The 18,077-nt window shown below is 47.2% G+C and overlaps 1 protein-coding gene across 1 annotated transcript in view; it reads right to left on the reverse strand.

The window, feature by feature from the left end:
- Positions 1–13,248, reverse strand: part of SYT17 (synaptotagmin 17) — a 41,056-nt gene extending 27,808 nt beyond the window's left edge. Inside the window, exons 1-2 of the mRNA XM_058157036.1 lie at positions 12,857–13,248; positions 11,585–11,850 (exon numbers count right to left, since the gene is read on the reverse strand). Of these exons, the coding sequence (XP_058013019.1) occupies positions 11,585–11,614 (30 nt within the window). The 5' untranslated portion in view covers positions 11,615–11,850; positions 12,857–13,248. The remainder of the gene's footprint in view (positions 1–11,584; positions 11,851–12,856) is intronic.
- Between the last annotated feature and the right edge of the window lie 4,829 nt (positions 13,249–18,077).

Here is an 18,077-nt window from a genome sequence, read left to right on the forward strand (position 1 = left end):
GAAGGAAGCAGAAATGAAAGGAAGGGAGGGAAGGAAGGAAGGAAGGAAGGAAGGAAGGAAGGAAGGAAGGAAGGAAGGAAGGAAGGAAGGAAGGAGAAATGAAAAAAAAGGAGAAATGAGAGGAAGGAAGGGAAGGAAGGAAGGAAGGAAGCAGAAATGAAAGGAAGGAAGGAAGGAAGGAAGGAGAAATGAAAAAAAAGGAGAAATGAGAAGAAGGAAGGGAAGGAAGGAAGGAGAAATGGAAGGAAGGAAGGAAGGAAGGAAGGAAGGAAGACCCCCAGCCCCGAGAGAAGGGGCCAAGCCAAGGTGGTGGGGACTCCACCTAATTCATGCTACAGGTTGCATTTTCCTCCTGGTCGGAGGAAAAACTCCGGAGCAGCTTCGAAACTCCAGCCTGCTCACTCAAGTTTCCTGCGGGAAAATGCTCGCTTTTTGCAAAGCGGGGGGTGGGGGGATGCTGGTGTGGGGGACCCCAACGCGTCTCCCTTCGCCCCGCTTTCTTTCTTTTTCTTTTTTCTTCCCACTAAAAGCAGTAAAGAGGGGGAGAAAGGAGGTCTCTAGCCCCCCCCTCCTCCTCCTCCTCTCCGTTCGCCTTTCCTTCTCCCACCCCCGGCTGTTCAGTCCTACCTGTATATACGCCATCTTCCTCGGGCGCTCACTAGTTTAGCCCCCTTGGCAGGCTAAGCATGGCGTCTGCCCTCAACAATAGGACTCCGTCCCGACGTGCTTGGCTTGCTCAATGAGGACTGACGGAATGACCAGCCCGTTGAACTCCCGCAGGCTGAGCTGGTCCGACAGGGAAAGGAAAGGAAGCGCCGGCAGGTTGGGTTGGAAGGAAGGAAGGAAGGAAGGAAGGAAGGGGAGAGAAGGAGCAGCCTGTCCGGTTGGCTGGGTTCTCTTTGCCTCGCAGCTGCCCCTCCCTCCGTCCCTTTGGCCATTCGCCAGCCTCCCCTCCCCTCCCCTCCGCCCTCTTGACCAGCCAGGTGGGGGTGGGGGTGAGGAAATCATTGATGGCCAAGAGGAAAACCACCGGCCGGGAGAAAATGCCGCAGGCCACCGGCGAGGGAAGGGGGTCTTCTTCCCAGCCTCCAGCAGTTTTAAATCAGCTGCCATGGGGGGGGGGGGAAAGTACCCGCCTAAAAAGCAAATCGGCAGGTTTGCTTTTAGAGGGTGGTGTTCCACCTTTGGCCTCCAGGGGGCGCTAGAGAGCCACCCGCAGGCGCACCTGGACTCCCCTGCCTGGGGATGGGCCTGCAGGGGGCGCTCGGATGAACCTTGGACTAGACTAGAGAGTTGGGGGGGGGGTGTCCTGGTTTCCTTCCAGTTGCATCCCGAAAAACTCCCAAGCCCTTCCCTGCGAAACTAAACTAAGAAGAGTGTTTCTCGACCTTGGCAGCTGGAAGGTGGGTGGACTTCAACTCCCAGAATTCCCCAGCCTGGGCTGGGGAATTCTGGGAGTTGATGTCCACCCACCTTCCAGCTGCAAGCTTGAGAAAGACTAAAGTATCGGAAGAAAGCAGGGAAGCCTCAGGTGAGGTTCCTTATCAGGGGGTGGGCTTCAAAAATTTTAGCAAGGGGTTCTCTGCCCGGTTGCTGGGTGGGCGTGGCCATGGTGGGTGTGGCCTTGTCGGCCTTCTGCACCATGGCAGGAAGGGCACTTTTTTTTTATTTACATTTATATCCCGCCCTTCTCCGAAGACTCAGGGCGGCTTACAGTGTATAAGGCAATAGTCTCATTCTATTTGTATATTTACAAAGTCAACTTATTGCCCCCAACAATCTGGGTCCTCATTTTACCTACCTTATAAAGGATGGAAGGCTGAGTCAACCTTGGGCCGGGCTTGAACCTGCAGTAATTGCAGGCTGCTGTGTTCTAATAACAGGCTTCTAACAGCCTGAGCTACCACGGCCATTTTTGCCCTCCACGGGCTCCGGAGGCTTTCCTCGAGCCTCTGGCAGGGCGAAAAACGGCCTCCCCAGGCTCTGGAGGCTGGTAACAGGCCCATTTCCGGCCTTCCCAAACTTCTGGTAGGCACGTTTTTCGCCCTCCCCGAGCCTCCACGCACACCCTGCACTTACCTGCATCCAAAATGAGCCGTGTTGGGACTCCTGGGAGGGGAGGGATGGGCGGGGCCAGCCAGGAATGGGATTTGGGGGTTCTCTGAACTGCACAGAATCTTAACTTGAGGTTCTCCCGAACCCCTGCGAACCCCCAGCAGCCCAGCCCTGTTCCTTATGCTGAAGACAAACTAGGAATTGTTAGACATTAGTTAGTTGGGCAAGGATTCATCCAGATTTGGCTTACCACTTGGAGGGATTCGAACGTGAGCCTCCTGTATCTTTCTCAGGTTTTACACCAACCGAATCTACACAATCTTGCACTAGCTGGAACCACACAATTTCCTCCTGCCCCCAATTTGGATCTTGAAGTGGCTCTCTTTCATTGCTTCAGCATAAGGCAAGTCGTTCTCAGCTTACAACCATTCCTTTCGTTCTGTAGGAATTTAGCACCCACCCCCCTCCTAGAAGAATGAAATATTTTAGAAAATATTTAAAAAGGCAGAATATATTTCCCTAGATGAGAAATGGAGAAACATGTTTTAAAGACAAAGCAGCTTCCTGACTCCCCACCACCTTTGTCAATGGGCCATTAAAGCCTCAGCTAAGCTCACTCATTCTCCCCACCTTTCTCAATGGGCCATCATCATCTGCAACATAATAGAACCCATCTAGAACAGAAACTCACCATATGGCACCTGGGAAGATTACATCAGCCAGCAAGGCTAGCTAAGACCCCCACCCCCTGGGAGTCTGACAGCCAATCAGAGTACTCTTCTTGTGCCCCAGAAAGTTCAAAGCTCAGAAAAAGCATAAAGCCAGGGAGCACACAGGATCTCATCCCCTTTTTCTGTTCAGGAACTCAAGCCATGTGATCCTGATCACCATTAAACCAACTTTCCAAGCAGCCTCCATGTTTCCAGTGTCTTTGTCCCCACTTGGAACTGAACCCAGATGGATATTTCTTCCAACAGTTCAAAGGTACGACGGCACCCCCCCCAAAAAAAAGTGACTTGCGCCCAGTTTTCACGCTCACAACCATCGCAGGGGATCGAAATTTGGGCCCTTGGCAGCTTGTGTCCTCATGACAGTTGCAATGTCTCCCTTTTGCGACCTTCGGACAAGCGAAGTCCATGGGGAAGCCAGTTTCACTTAACAACCAGGTTACTAATTTAACAACCGCAGTGACTGTGGCGAGAAAGGTCGTAAGATGAGGCAAAACTCCCTTAACAACGGTCCTGCTTAGCCACAGAAATGTTGGGCTCAATTATGGGCGTAAATCATTTATTAAAAAATAATCACTTTTCCTCAGTGGTGAAATCCAAATTTTTTTTAACTACCGGTTCTGTGGGCGTGGCTTGGTGGGTGTGGTGTGGCTTGGTGGGCGTGGCTTGGTGGGCGTGGCAGGGGAAGGATACTGCAAAATCCCCATTCCCACCCCACTCTGGGCCCAGCCAGAGGTGGTATTTGCCGGTTCTCCGAACTGTTCAAAATTTCCGCTACCGGTTCTTCAGAACCTGTCAGAACCAGATGGATTTCAACCCATCAGCAATCTCTTTCCACTTATGACTGTATGACTGTAACTTTGTTGCTGGCAATCCTTATGATTTATATTGATATACTGACCATCAATTGTGTTGTAAATGTTGTACCTTATTTATTTATTTATTTATTATTTAAATTTATATACCGCCCTATCTCCCAAAAGGACTCAGGGCGGTTTACAGGCATATAAAACATCAGTATACAAAATTAAAATAATCTTTAAAAAACTTATTCCAGTGCCCTATCATTTAAAATAGAAATATAAATATTAAAATCAGTTTAAAACCCCTATAAAATTTAAAAATCTAAGCCAGTCCTGCACAGATGAATAAATGTGTCTTGAGCTCGCGACGGAAGGTTCGAAGGTCCGGAAGTTGACGGAGTCCTGGGGAGCTCGTTCCAGAGGGCGGAGCCCCACAGAGAAGGCCCTTCCTGGGCGCCGCCAGACGACACTGCCTAGCTGACGGCACCCTGAGGAGTCCCTCTGTGAGAGCGCACGGGTCGGTGAGAGGTATCTGGTCGCAGTAGGCGGTCCCAGATAACCCGGCCCTATGCCATGGAGCGCTTTAAAGGTGGTCACCAAAACCTTGAAGCGCACCGAAGGCCACAGGTAGCCAGTGCAGCCTGCGCAGGATGGTGTTGCGGGAGCCACGAGGGCTCTATCTATCACCCGCGCAGCCGCATTCTGGACTAACTGTAGCCTCCGGATGCCCTTCAAGGGGAGCCCCATGTAGAGAGCGTTGCAGTAATCCAGGCGAGACGTCACGAGGGCGTGAGTGACCGTGCATAGGGCCTCCCGGTCCAGAAAGGGGCGCAACTGGCGCACCAGGCGGACCTGGTAGAACGCTCTCCTGGAGACGGCCGTCAAATGATCTTCTAGAGACAGCCGTTCATCCAGGAGGACGCCTAAGTTGCGCACCCTCTCCATCGGGGCCAGTGACTCGCCACCGATGGTCAGCCGGATTTAGCTGACTGTACCGGGATGCCGCATCCACAGCCACTCTGTCTTGGAGGGATTGAGCTTGAGCCTGTTTCTCCCCATCCAGACCCGTGACGGCCTCCAGACACCGGGACAGCACTTGATAGCCGTTGGGGTGGTCCGGTGTGAAAAGTACAGCTGGGTGTCATCCGCATACAGCTGGTACTTCACACGAAACCACTGATGATCTCACCCAGCGGCTTCATGTAGATGTTAAACAGAAGGGCTAGAGAATTCTGGGAATTGAAGTCCCCAAATACTGACTGGAGAAATCTGGGAGTTGAAGTCCCCAAATACTGACTAGAGAATTCTGGGAATTGAAGTCCCCAAATACTGACTGGAGAAATCTGGGAGTTGAAGTCCCCAAATACTGACTGAGAATTCTGGGGTTGAAGTCCCCAAATACTGACTGGGGAATTCTGGGAGCTGAAGTCCCCAAATACTGACTGGAAAATTCTGGGGTTGAAGTCCCCAAATACTGACTGGAGAATTCTGGGAGCTGAAGTCCCCAAATACTGACTGGGGAATTCTGGGAGCTGAAGTCCCCAAATACTGACTGGGGAATTCTGGGAGCTGAAGTCCCCAAATACTGACTGAGAATTCTGGGGTTGAAGTCCCCAAATACTGACTGGGGAATTCTGGGAGTTGAAGTCCCCAAATACTGACTGAGAATTCTGGGGTTGAAGTCCCCAAATACTGACTGGAGAAATCTGGGAGTTGAAGTTCCCAAATACTGACTGAGAATTCTGGGGTTGAAGTCCCCAAATACTGACTGGAGAAATCTGGGAGTTGAAGTCCCCAAATACTGACTGGGGAATTCTGGGAGTTGAAGTCCCCAAATACTGACTAGAGAATTCTGGGGGTTGAAGTCCCCAAATACTGACTGGAGAATTCTGGGGGTTGAAGTCCCCAAATACTGACTGGAGAATTCTGGGAGTTGAAGTCCCCAAATACTGACTGGAGAATTCTGGGAGTTGAAGTCCCCAAATACTGACTGGAGAATTCTGGGGGTTGAAGTCCCCAAATACTGACTGGAGAATTCTGGGAATTGAAGTCCCCAAATACTGACTGGAGAATTCTGGGAGTTGAAGTCCCCAAATACTGACTGGGGAATTCTGGGAGTTGAAGTCCCCAAATACTGACTGGGGAATTCTGGGAGTTGAAGTCCCCAAATACTGACTGGAAAATTCTGGGGGTTGAAGTCCCCAAATACTGACTGGAGAATTCTGGGAGTTGAAGTCCCCAAATACTGACTGGAGAATTCTGGGAATTGAAGTCCCCAAATACTGACTGGAGAATTCTGGGGGTTGAAGTCCCCAAATACTGACTGGGGAATTCTGGGAGTTGAAGTCCCCAAATACTGACTGGAGAATTCTGGGGGTTGAAGTCCCCAAATACTGACTGGAGAATTCTGGGAGTTGAAGTCCCCAAATACTGACTGGGGAATTCTGGGAGCTGAAGTCCCCAAATACTGACTGAGAATTCTGGGAGTTGAAGTCCCCAAATACTGACTAGAGAATTCTGGGGTTGAAGTCCCCAAATACTGACTGAGAATTCTGGGGTTGAAGTCCCCAAATACTGACTGGAGAATTCTGGGAGTTGAAGTCCCCAAATACTGACTGAGAATTCTGGGGTTGAAGTCCCCAAATACTGACTGGGGAATTCTGGGAGTTGAAGTCCCCAAATACTGACTGGGGAATTCTGGGAGCTGAAGTCCCCAAATACTGACTGGGGAATTCTGGGAGTTGAAGTCCCCAAATACTGACTGAGAATTCTGGGAGCTGAAGTCCCCAAATACTGACTGGGGAATTCTGGGAGTTGAAGTTCCCAAATACTGACTGAGAATTCTGGGAGCTGAAGTCCCCAAATACTGACTGGGGAATTCTGGGAGCTGAAGTCCCCAAATACTGACTGGAGAATTCTGGGGTTGAAGTCCCCAAATACTGACTGGGGAATTCTGGGAGCTGAAGTCCCCAAATACTGACTGAGAATTCTGGGGTTGAAGTCCCCAAATACTGACTGGAGAAATCTGGGAGTTGAAGTCCCCAAATACTGACTAGAGAATTCTGGGAGCTGAAGTCCCCAAATACTGACTGAGAATTCTGGGGTTGAAGTCCCCAAATACTGACTGGAGAATTCTGGGAGTTGAAGTCCCCAAATACTGACTGGGGAATTCTGGGAATTGAAGTCCCCAAATACTGACTGAGAATTCTGGGAATTGAAGTCCCCAAATACTGACTGGAGAATTCTGGGAGCTGAAGTCCCCAAATACTGACTGGGGAATTCTGGGAGTTGAAGTCCCCAAATACTGACTAGAGAATTCTGGGGTTGAAGTCCCCAAATACTGACTAGAGAATTCTGGGAGCTGAAGTCCCCAAATACTGACTGAGAATTCTGGGAATTGAAGTCCCCAAATACTGACTAGAGAATTCTGGGAATTGAAGTCCCCAAATACTGACTGAGAATTCTGGGAATTGAAGTCCCCAAATACTGACTGGAGAAATCTGGGAGCTGAAGTCCCCAAATACTGACTGAGAATTCTGGGGTTGAAGTCCCCAAATACTGACTGGAGAAATCTGGGAGTTGAAGTCCCCAAATACTGACTAGAGAATTCTGGGAGCTGAAGTCCCCAAATACTGACTGAGAATTCTGGGGTTGAAGTCCCCAAATACTGACTGAGGAATTCTGGGAATTGAAGTCCCCAAATACTGACTGAGAATTCTGGGAATTGAAGTCCCCAAATACTGACTGAGGAATTCTGGGAGCTGAAGTCCCCAAATACTGACTGGGGAATTCTGGGAGTTGAAGTCCCCAAATACTGACTAGAGAATTCTGGGAGTTGAAGTTCCCAAATACTGACTAGAGAATTCTGGGAGCTGAAGTCCCCAAATACTGACTGAGAATTCTGGGAATTGAAGTCCCCAAATACTGACTAGAGAATTCTGGGAATTGAAGTCCCCAAATACTGACTGGAGAATTCTGGGAATTGAAGTCCCCAAATACTGACTGGAGAAATCTGGGAGTTGAAGTTCCCAAATACTGACTAGAGAATTCTGGGAGCTGAAGTCCCCAAATACTGACTGAGAATTCTGGGAATTGAAGTCCCCAAATACTGACTGAGAATTCTGGGGTTGAAGTCCCCAAATACTGACTGAGAATTCTGGGAATTGAAGTCCCCAAATACTGACTGGAGAATTCTGGGAATTGAAGTCCCCAAATACTGACTGGAGAAATCTGGGAGTTGAAGTCCCCAAATACTGACTGGGGAATTCTGGGAGTTGAAGTTCCCAAATACTGACTGAGGAATTCTGGGAGCTGAAGTCCCCAAATACTGACTGGGGAATTCTGGGAGTTGAAGTCCCCAAATACTGACTAGAGAATTCTGGGAGTTGAAGTCCATGCATCTTTACGATACCAAGTTTAAGAAACTCTAGGGGGTTATGATGGCTTGTTCAGTAAACCAGACAGGAGAAATTATGAGTGCGTATTTTTTTTTCAAGCTTGTGGTAGAAATTTAGCTATTTTTCCCGCTGCGTGTGGTGGCACCCAACAATGTTATTTATTGTCAATCACAATTCTGCAATTGTGCATTGAGCGATGCGCCTTCTTCTCTCCCCTTTTACATAAAGGATCTTATGCAAACAGCAATAGGAATTGGTAAGGTGGTATATAAATTTAATAAGTAAAATAGAAACCTAAATGTAGTCCTTGCCTTACAATGATTTGTTTATCAACTGTTTGAAGTTACACCTGCCCTGAAAAAAATCCTCACAGTTGTTGATCAAAATGTGGGCGCTTAGCAACTGGCATGTATTTATGTTGGTTGCAGTATCCCAGGGTCATGTGATCACCCTTCGCAACCGGATTCTGACAAGCAAAGTCCATGGGGGTAGCCAGATTCACTTAACGACCACATGATTCACTTAACAACCAGGTTACTAATTTAACAACCGCAGTGACTGTGGCGAGAAAGGTCGTAAGATGAGGCAAAACTCCCTTAACAACGGTCCTGCTTAGCCACAGAAATGTTGGGCTCAATTATGGGCGTAAATCGTTTATTAAAAAATAATCACTTTTCCTCAGTGGTGAAATCCAAATTTTTTAACTACCGGTTCTGTGGGAGTGGTTTGGTGGGCGTGGCTTGGTGGGCGTGGTGTTGCTTGGTGGGTGTGGCTTGGTGGGCATGGCAGAGGAAGGATACTGCAAAATCTCCATTCTCTCCCCACTCTGGGGCCAGCCAGAGGTGATATTTGCCGGTTCTCCGAACTGTTCAAAATTTCCGCTACCGGTTCTCAGAACCTGTCAGAACCAGATGGATTTCAACCCATCAGCAATCTCTTTCCACTTATGACTGTATGACTGTAACTTTGTTGCTGGCAATCCTTATGATTTATATTGATATACTGACCATCAATTGTGTTGTAAATGTTGTACCTTGATGAAGGTATCTTTTCTTTTATGTACACTGAGAGCATATGCACCAGAGACAAATTCCTTGTGTGTCCAATCACACTTGACCAATAAAGAATTCTATATTCTATTCTATTCTATTCTATTCTATTCTATTCTATTCTATTCTATTCTATTCTATTCTTTTTATGTACACTGAGAGCGTATGCATCAACACAAATTCCTTGTGCGTCCAATCACACTTGGCCAATAAAAAATTCTATTCTATTCTATTCTATTCTATTCTATTCTATTCTTTTTATGTACACTGAGAGCGTATGCATCAACACAAATTCCTTGTGCGTCCAATCACACTTGGCCAATAAAAAATTCTATTCTATTCTATTCTATTCTATTCTATTCTATTCTATTCTATTCTTTTATGTACACTGAGAGCGTATGCATCAAGACAAATTCCTGGTGTGTCCAATCACACTTGGCCAATAAAAAATTCTATTCTATTCTAATCTGTTGCGCAACAAAGGGACCTGTCCAGGGTGCTGACGAGATTCTTCGAAAATATATCGTAACACATTTTCCAAAAAGCACAGCAAGGGTGGTTTAATTATTAGCAAGAATTGGAACTGGCATGGGTTTCCTTGACAAATTAAGAGCCACCTTCTCCAATCTGGTGCCTTTCAGATGGATTCGATTCAATCCTTTCACCAGCTGGTTGGATCTGCTCGAGAAGACGGAATCCGAATGTTGTCAGTTGCTAACAGCGTTTGCACAGCTCCTAAACCGGGATTTTTGGTTTGGTGGCTTGTATAAACCCAGACATTTTTCCCCCCTAAACCGTGGCTTATGCTCTGGGAGTTGAAGTCCACAAGTCTTAAAGGGACTAAGGTTGGAGACCCCTGCTCTAATGCAGTGCTTCTCAACCTTGGCATCTTTAAGATTCAACGTGCTGGCTGGGGAATTCTGGGAGTTGAAGTCCCCAAATACTGACTGGAGAATTCTGGGAGTTGAAGTTCCCAAATACTGACTGGAGAATTCTGGGAGTTGAAGTTCCCAAATACTGACTGGAGAATTCTGGGAGTTGAAGTCCCCAAATACTGACTGGGGAATTCTGGGAGTTGAAGTCCCCAAATACTGACTGGAGAATTCTGGGAGTTGAAGTCCCCAAATACTGACTGAGGAATTCTGGGAGTTGAAGTCCCCAAATACTGACTGGAGAATTCTGGGAGTTGAAGTCCCCAAATACTGATTGGGGAATTCTGGGAGTTGAAGTCCCCAAATACTGACTGGAGAATTCTGGGGGTTGAAGTCCCCAAATACTGACTGGAGAATTCTGGGAGTTGAAGTCCCCAAATACTGACTGGGGAATTCTGGGAGCTGAAGTCCCCAAATACTGACTGGAGAAATCTGGGAGTTGAAGTCCATGCATCTTTACGATACCAAGTTTAAGAAACTCTAGGGGGTTATGATGGCTTGTTCAGTAAACCAGACAGGAGAAATTATGAGTGCGTATTTTTTTTTCAAGCTTGTGGTAGAAATTTAGCTATTTTTCCCGCTGCGTGTGGTGGCACCCAACAATGTTATTTATTGTCAATCACAATTCTGCAATTGTGCATTGAGCGATGCGCCTTCTTCTCTCCCCTTTTACATAAAGGATCTTATGCAAACAGCAATAGGAATTGGTAAGGTGGTATATAAATTTAATAAGTAAAATAGAAACCTAAATGTAGTCCTTGCCTTACAATGATTTGTTTATCAACTGTTTGAAGTTACACCTGCCCTGAAAAAAATCCTCACAGTTGTTGATCAAAATGTGGGCGCTTAGCAACTGGCATGTATTTATGTTGGTTGCAGTATCCCAGGGTCATGTGATCACCCTTCGCAACCGGATTCTGACAAGCAAAGTCCATGGGGGTAGCCAGATTCACTTAACGACCACATGATTCACTTAACAACCATGGCAAAAGGTCATAAAATGGGACACAACTCACTTAACAACCACTTAGCAGCAGAAATTTCGGGCTCGGCCGTGGCGGTACGTCGAGGACTACCTATAATTTGAGATTTAACGGACTTTTGGATTTAACGGACACACACTTTCCTCGATGGCACGTTCAACCAGATATCTAAAAACGGCTGAGTTCCCTACACCTCGCTAATTAAACCACAATCGGTGGGTTCGCACAACCATTAAACCAAAACCTGTGAAACCTGGTTTAAGGCGATGTGCGTGAGCCCAGGGACTTAGATAGCAGGATGCCGAGCCATTTTCTAGGCAAATGCCTAGAAAGCCATTGGTTTTTCAATTCCAGGCTGCTAAAACAAAAGGCTTTAACGAGATTCTCCGATATGGAATACCCAAATCTGCTTTACAGGCTCCAGGGACCTTTGAGCATAAACAGAGAGAGAGAAAAAGAGAGGGAGAGAGAGAGAGAGAGAGAGAGAGAGCGCCCCAAAGGCAGGAGACAAAAGGAAGGGAATTTTGAACATTTATAGCCAGTGAGAAAGTGAAACTAAAGAGACATTTCCCAGGATTGACCAAATAAATGAATAAATTGAAGCGTCTACATTTTGCATTGCCAAGTCCATACTCACAATTCCGGCACCTCCGAACGTAGCAGACATCTAGAGAGAGAGAGATCCCAAAGAGGAGGAGGAAGAGGAGGAGGAAGGAGAGATATTGTGGAGGGATAAGACAAACTGTGCTCGGTGGCCAAATGTGAGCATGCTCATTTCTCCACTGCTTTTGCATCCTTTCCCATGCGCTCAGAAGCAACGGCGCCTGTCAACAATATTTCTGGGGTGCCTCCTCACAATCCCCCATGGGGGGGGGGGGAGAAGACTCTCCATTCAAATCACACCTACAGAAAAGGAAAAAAACCTCTTGGGGTCTGTTTTGCTCTGGTCTTTCCTATCTTTGCTTTAAAAGAAAATCACAAGAGGATTTTCTGATTTTTTTTCCCCCCTATTTTTTTATTTTTATTTTTTTGAGGGGAGGGGGGGAAACGGTTGCTGGAAAATTCACACTCCTTGGGGTGCGAACCAGTGGTGGGTTTCAATTTTTTTTACTCTCGGTTCTGTGGGTGTGGCTTGGTGGGCGTGGCATGGCTTGGTGGGCATGGCATGGCTTGGTGGGCGTGGCAGGGGAAGGATACTGTAAAATCTCCATTCCCGCCCCACTCCAGGGGAAGGATACTGCAAAATCCCCATTTCCTCCCCACTCCAGGGGAAGGATACTGCAAAATCCCCATTTCCTCCTGATCAGCTGGGACTCGGGAGGCAGCTGGGACTCGGGAGATGGGGGTGGGGCCGGTCAGAGGTGGTATTTACCGGTTCTCCGAACTACTCAAAATTTCCACTACCGGTTCTCCAGAACTCGTCAGAACCTACTGAAACCCACCTCTGGTGCGAACCCCAGGCCAGAGGACCGGCTACCCTGCTAGCTGGCTTCAGCTGCCGATCTACTCCCCAGATCCCTGTAGATTGATCACCAGATCCCCTTAGCTGTATCAGAGTGGGAATGTATACTTGGCTAGCCTCTGAGATTGACAAGCCAGACGTCCGTCTGTTAAGCAGCCGAGAAAATTCCAGCTGTCTCAAAAAGACTATGCCTCTCCTGTTGTAGGCTTGATGGGCAGGATCAAATGATTGACGTTTCCCTTAAGCGCCTTCGATCCTCCTGTCTGCCATTTCCAACCCCAACCAGAGCTAAAATGGTAGCGTTCCATTTCTCGTGCCACCTTCCCATCCCCTAATTGACAGCTTCTTTTAACCAACCCAACGCTTATTCAAGTATTTTCGGAGGTTTGCCCCGTATCCTTTGATGCTTGGAGCATCTTTGATTCCCCGCAGATGCTTAAAACATACCTGGGCGTATTCCCCAGCTTCGTCGGAGTTGCTTTTGGTCCCCATCATGGCCTCGTCATTGTTTCATCTCCCTTTTTTTTCCCCCCCAGCCTTCATTGCAAATGTGGTTGTGTTGTTGTTCAAGGAAGAAGTTAGTCACGTCTTCTCCTGCTGAGTTGCTCTCGCGCATCGTCAAAAGCCAAAACTAGGATTAAGTTGGCGTCATAAGAATGGGAGATTTCTCTTGTTGACCATGGATTGACTTCAAGCTCTGTTCTTCCAAGATGAGTTGCATCCCTTTCTGGAAACTAGATAAATGTCCTTCGATATGTCATTTATTGCTTTCATTTTCCTCATTTCTGCCCTTCCTTTTTCACTTAGTGAGGGAGGAATTTCGGTTAGCCTAGCTATTATGCTTAGCAAACGAGATCCGTTCCCTTTTTAACAACTTGGATTCTTTTTCTCTCGGTATATTGCATCTTTCCTTTTTCCCCCCCCCCCCTCCTTTTTTTTTAAAAAAATTAAACTCCAGGGATTGTATCTGGAGGAAGCATCTCCTGAAGCGGAAGCATCAATCTGTCGATTGGCAGATGAAGCAGTTGCTAAAGAGCAATCTGTAGGAAGGTCAAGGCAACAAGCAAGAGAAATTTGGAAGCGGATTTTGCTCGGTGTTCAATTATGGCACATCAAAGCAGGCAGTGGATGCTCAGAGCTGGAATCTGTGCAGGGGAAAGCGATGTTTGTCGATCAACTTGTCTGGCCACACTCTGCAAAGTACTGAATTTTGTAACAGGAGACCTAGGAAGGTTAAAAAAACAAAATCTACTGATATGCGATAGTCCATCTCAGGGCCAGGTGTTATGGTGTGTGGGGAAGACCTTGAGAGAGTGGATGAAAAGACACTGCCAAGGGAATGGTCAGATAAGAGTCAGCACAGACCTCAGCTGGAGAATGGACCGGGCAAAGGTCTCAGAGTTTTTCAAGCTGTAGTTTTTCAGGCTGTAAAGGAGACTGTAAAGGGCAGTGTTGGAGGGGGGAGTATTATACTTTAGACCTGCAAGGTTCGCCCAATGCAACTTTATAGTAAAATAGAATTAGCTCATCTCGTTGTCAATAAGATAAAGGTAAAGGTTCCCGACTCTAGGGGGCGGTGCTTCATCTCCATTTCAAAGTTGAAGAGCCAGCGCTGTCCAAAGACGTCTCCGTGGTCATGTGGCCGGCATGACTCAACGCCAAAGGCGCACGGAACGCTGTTACCTTCCCACCAAAGGTGGACCCTATTTTTCTACTTGCATTTTTTATCTGCTTTCGAACTGCTAGGTTGGCAGAAGCTGGGACAAGTAACGGGAGCTCACCCCGTTACACGACACTAGGGATTCAAACCGTTGAACTGCCAACCTTCCAATCGACAAGTTCAGCGTCTTAGCCACCAAGCTAAGTGGTGTCCCTTCATTGTCAATACACACACACACACATATATATCTATCTTTTTTTTTTTTTACAAATAACTCAAGATGGCAAACTTATCCATCACGCTTTCCTCCTCCAATTTTCCATATAACAACAACCCTATGAGGTGAATTGGGCTGAGATAGGACTAGTACTCAGCTGATTTTCATGGCTAAGGCAGGACGAGAACTCCCAGTCTGTTGGTGATTGGTCCAAAGTCACCCAGCTGACTTTTATGGCTAAGATGGGACTAGAATTCACAATGTCCTGTTTTCTAGTCTAGTTTTTTTTTTTTGTTTACATTTATATCCCGCCCTTCTCCGAAGACTCAGGGCAGCTTACAGTGTATAAGGCAGTGTATAGTGCCTTAAGCACTGAACCAAATTGGCTCTCCACCTATCCTATCAGATTCCTATCTGGTTAGCCCAGCGAAGCCAACCACAGTTTTGCAAGTGTTGTGACCAAGGCCCAAGTAGTGATTACTAAACACAATTCAGTCCTCAACAAACTTATTTTATTAAAACAGCTGAGAATTAATTCGTTCTCAGCTTCGTCCAAAATAAAATTCTTTATAAGCAATCCGTCAGCCTTATCACCAACCTTTGATGTCTTTGGCAACCTGCCAGAGGCTTTTCTTGGCAAAACCCCCACAAAGTTCAACAGACGCTGACAAGAAGCAATGGAATCAATGAATCCAACGACAAAGAATCCAACGACTCATTGCTGCTCTTTTAAGCCTTATGGGAGTGGCCAATCATCTTCTGGCCTTACTCCTGAGTTGTCCTTTTTGCTTCAACTGCTCTTGCCTTCTGGCAGCTCTTCTCATGCGTGCACTAGGAACAGGCTCCTCCTGTTCCTCTGCTTCTCTGCTGTCCACATCTGGAAGCTCCAGAGTCTGTGCATCGCTCCCGGATAGCCCTGGCCCCATCTCTGCCTTCATCCGGGCCTTCCCCTGACTCCAGGACTGGCCCATTGTCCTCACCAGCCTCCTCACTGTCTGACTCTGTTGCCAGGTCCACGGGCTGCTGGCGGACCACAGCAGCAAGTCTGAAGTGCAGTTCTTCCCCCCACCCGTCTCCTTTACAGCCTGAGAAACTAGGGAGGGTCTCTTTTGAACTTTTTGCCCCACTCACTGTCTAGCTGCAGGCTATGCTGCCTTCCTTGGCAGCTTCTCTTCATCCAATCTCCCAAGGCCTTTCCCACATTCCATTACATCGGTAATGTTCACCACCATATGTTATTTATAAAAAAAAAATCAAGGTGAGATTAAAATAATATAATAATATAAAATAGTGTGTTTCCCCCAAAATAAGATTGAGTCTTATATTAAGTTTTGCTCCAAAAGGTATATTAGGGCTTATTTCTGTTTAAGCCTTATTTTGGGGGAAATGCGGTACTAAATGAACCCATCTGGCTGACAATCTTACCTGGGGCTTATTTTGGGGGTAGGGCTTATATTACGAGCATCCTGAAAAATCATGCTAGGACTACTTTTCCGGTTGGGTCTTATTTTCGGTAACTCCCAGGTTAAACTCATCTTTTGTCACCAGGATTAATTTTCTTGCAGTGTTATAAGAAGGTTTGCTAATGCCTTCTTCTGAGATACGTTTTGGATTACCAGGTCAAGCCTATCATTCTCAAACTTCCCGGCGGTCCCTGTCTAACCAAGAGCAATTCTCCTTAGCTTTGTAAGATCAAGCAAGACCAGTGAGATACTGCCATCTACTTGAGAACTGAAGAGAGACAAAGTTGGGTTTGAACTGCTAGGTGAGAAGGCGTCCATGGACTAAAAACGTGATCTCAAAGAAGCAAGTATGAGGGTTTTGGAGTTAAACAGCAGAAGGTGGACATCTGGTGGAGAAAATGCAGGAAGTTCTAGATGCAGCTGAAGTCATCTTGAAGCTAGATGCCTCCTCTGAGGGCCGGTCCTCTCGTTTTGAAGGAGCCCAAGCAAAGTGACTTCTGCTAAGCACTCCCCCTCTGTAGAAGCCAGTTCTGGTTAGGTTGGGGATAACTTGAAAAGCTAAACGTCAACTCTGAAGTGAAGCTGACTGGAGCCATTTGGGAGGCTTCAGGACAGGGGTGAAATCCAGCAGGTTCTGGAGAACTGGTAGCAGAAATTTTGAGCAGTTTGGAGAACGGACAAATGCCCCCTCTGGCTGGCCCCAGAGTGGGAGGGAATGGAGATTTTGCAGTATCCTTCCCCTGCCACACTTACCAAGCCACACCCACAGAACCGGTAGTAAAATTTTTTGAAACCCACCACTGGGGTCATGAAACATCTGCAAGAAAACCACCATGCCCAGGGGACCACCACAGACCCCACAAATTCAAGATACTAAGCAACCAACGCGGCTTTATAGAACGGTCTTAAAGCGGCCTCGGCCATGAGTCACCGCAGTCAAAAGCGGGTTGCAAGCCTGACCTCCTCTCTTCAAAGTGATTGCTTTCTCCCCAAAATTCAGACCATGGTATATGACTCTCTTGTCAATCGAAAGGTCGGCAGTTCAGGGGTTCGAATCCCTAGTGCCACATAACGGGATGAGCTCCCGTTACTTGTCCCAGCTCTGCCAACCTAGCAGTTCGAAAGCACGTAAAAAATGCAAGTAGAAAAATCAGGACCACCTTTGGTGGGAAGGTCACAGCGTTCTGCACGCCTTTGGCGTTGAGTCATGCCGGCCACATAACCACGGAGACGTCTTCGGACAGCGCTGGCTCTTCGGTTTTGAAATGGAGATGAGCACCGCCCCCTAGAGTCGGGAATGACTAGCACATATGTGCGAGGGGAACATCACACATATGCAATGCTCTGGGATTCCAAGCGGACTTGGCTTTAATATTTCTGTCCTTCTTCCCTTGCCTTCCTTCGGCTTCTCCAACAAGGCTCAGCTTCATTAACTCTGCATTTTCACAGCTCCTGCGGTGAGAAAGGAAAGCATTATCTGGTTTCTTTCTGCTTCTTGTCATTCTTTTCCGAGTCCTTTCAAATCGCAGCCCCACGTCGCCCCAAACAATATCTCAACCGGTTTCCCGTGTGCATCCACTTGCTAGCTGATCACCCAGAGCGCAGTAATTGTCAGAATCTGCAAAAGGAGTTTCTGTCCCATTGATTTTCTAAATCTTTTTTTATTATTATTGTTATTATTTCATCAATGCAGTAGAACGAGAGAAAATAATCTATTTGGGTTTTAGCTCTCCGGAGTTCATTCCCTGTGTATAAACCAGCGGTTTCAGCTGCCCTTTTCTTAACAAGGGTTGTATCTTTCGGGATCCGCTCAGTTGTTTTATGATTCACATACGAGAGCGAGTTATGAGTTGCCCAAATTAAAACACGAGGAGCTCTTGAGGTCGTGGTTCTCCGGGTAGCCCAAATTCCATTGGGGCAAAAATTGCACGGGGAGAGCAGCAGGCCTACAAAAAGCCACAGTAACCGAAGAACAGAGTTGGAAAGGGGCCTTGGAGGTCTTTTAGTCCAACCCCTTGCTCAAGTAGGAGCCCCCTCTCCTTGGAAGAGCCGTGGTGGCGCAGTGATTAGAATGCAGTACTGCAGGCTAACTCACTGCTTACTCCAGGAGTTCGATTCTGAGCGGCTCAAGGTTGACTCTGCCTTCCATCCTTCCGCGGTCGGTAAAATGAGGAGCCAGATTGTTGTGGAGGCAAGAGGCTGACTCTGTAAACATCTTAGAGGGCTGTAAAGCACTGTGAAGCTGTATATTAGCCTAAGTGCTGTTGCTATCTTCCTTCCTTCCTTCCTTCCTTCCTTCCTTCCTTCCTTCCTTCCTTCCCAGTGGTT

Source organism: Ahaetulla prasina, chromosome 14, assembly GCF_028640845.1.
Source record: "Ahaetulla prasina isolate Xishuangbanna chromosome 14, ASM2864084v1, whole genome shotgun sequence".
NCBI classification, from domain to species: Eukaryota; Metazoa; Chordata; class Lepidosauria; order Squamata; family Colubridae; genus Ahaetulla; species Ahaetulla prasina.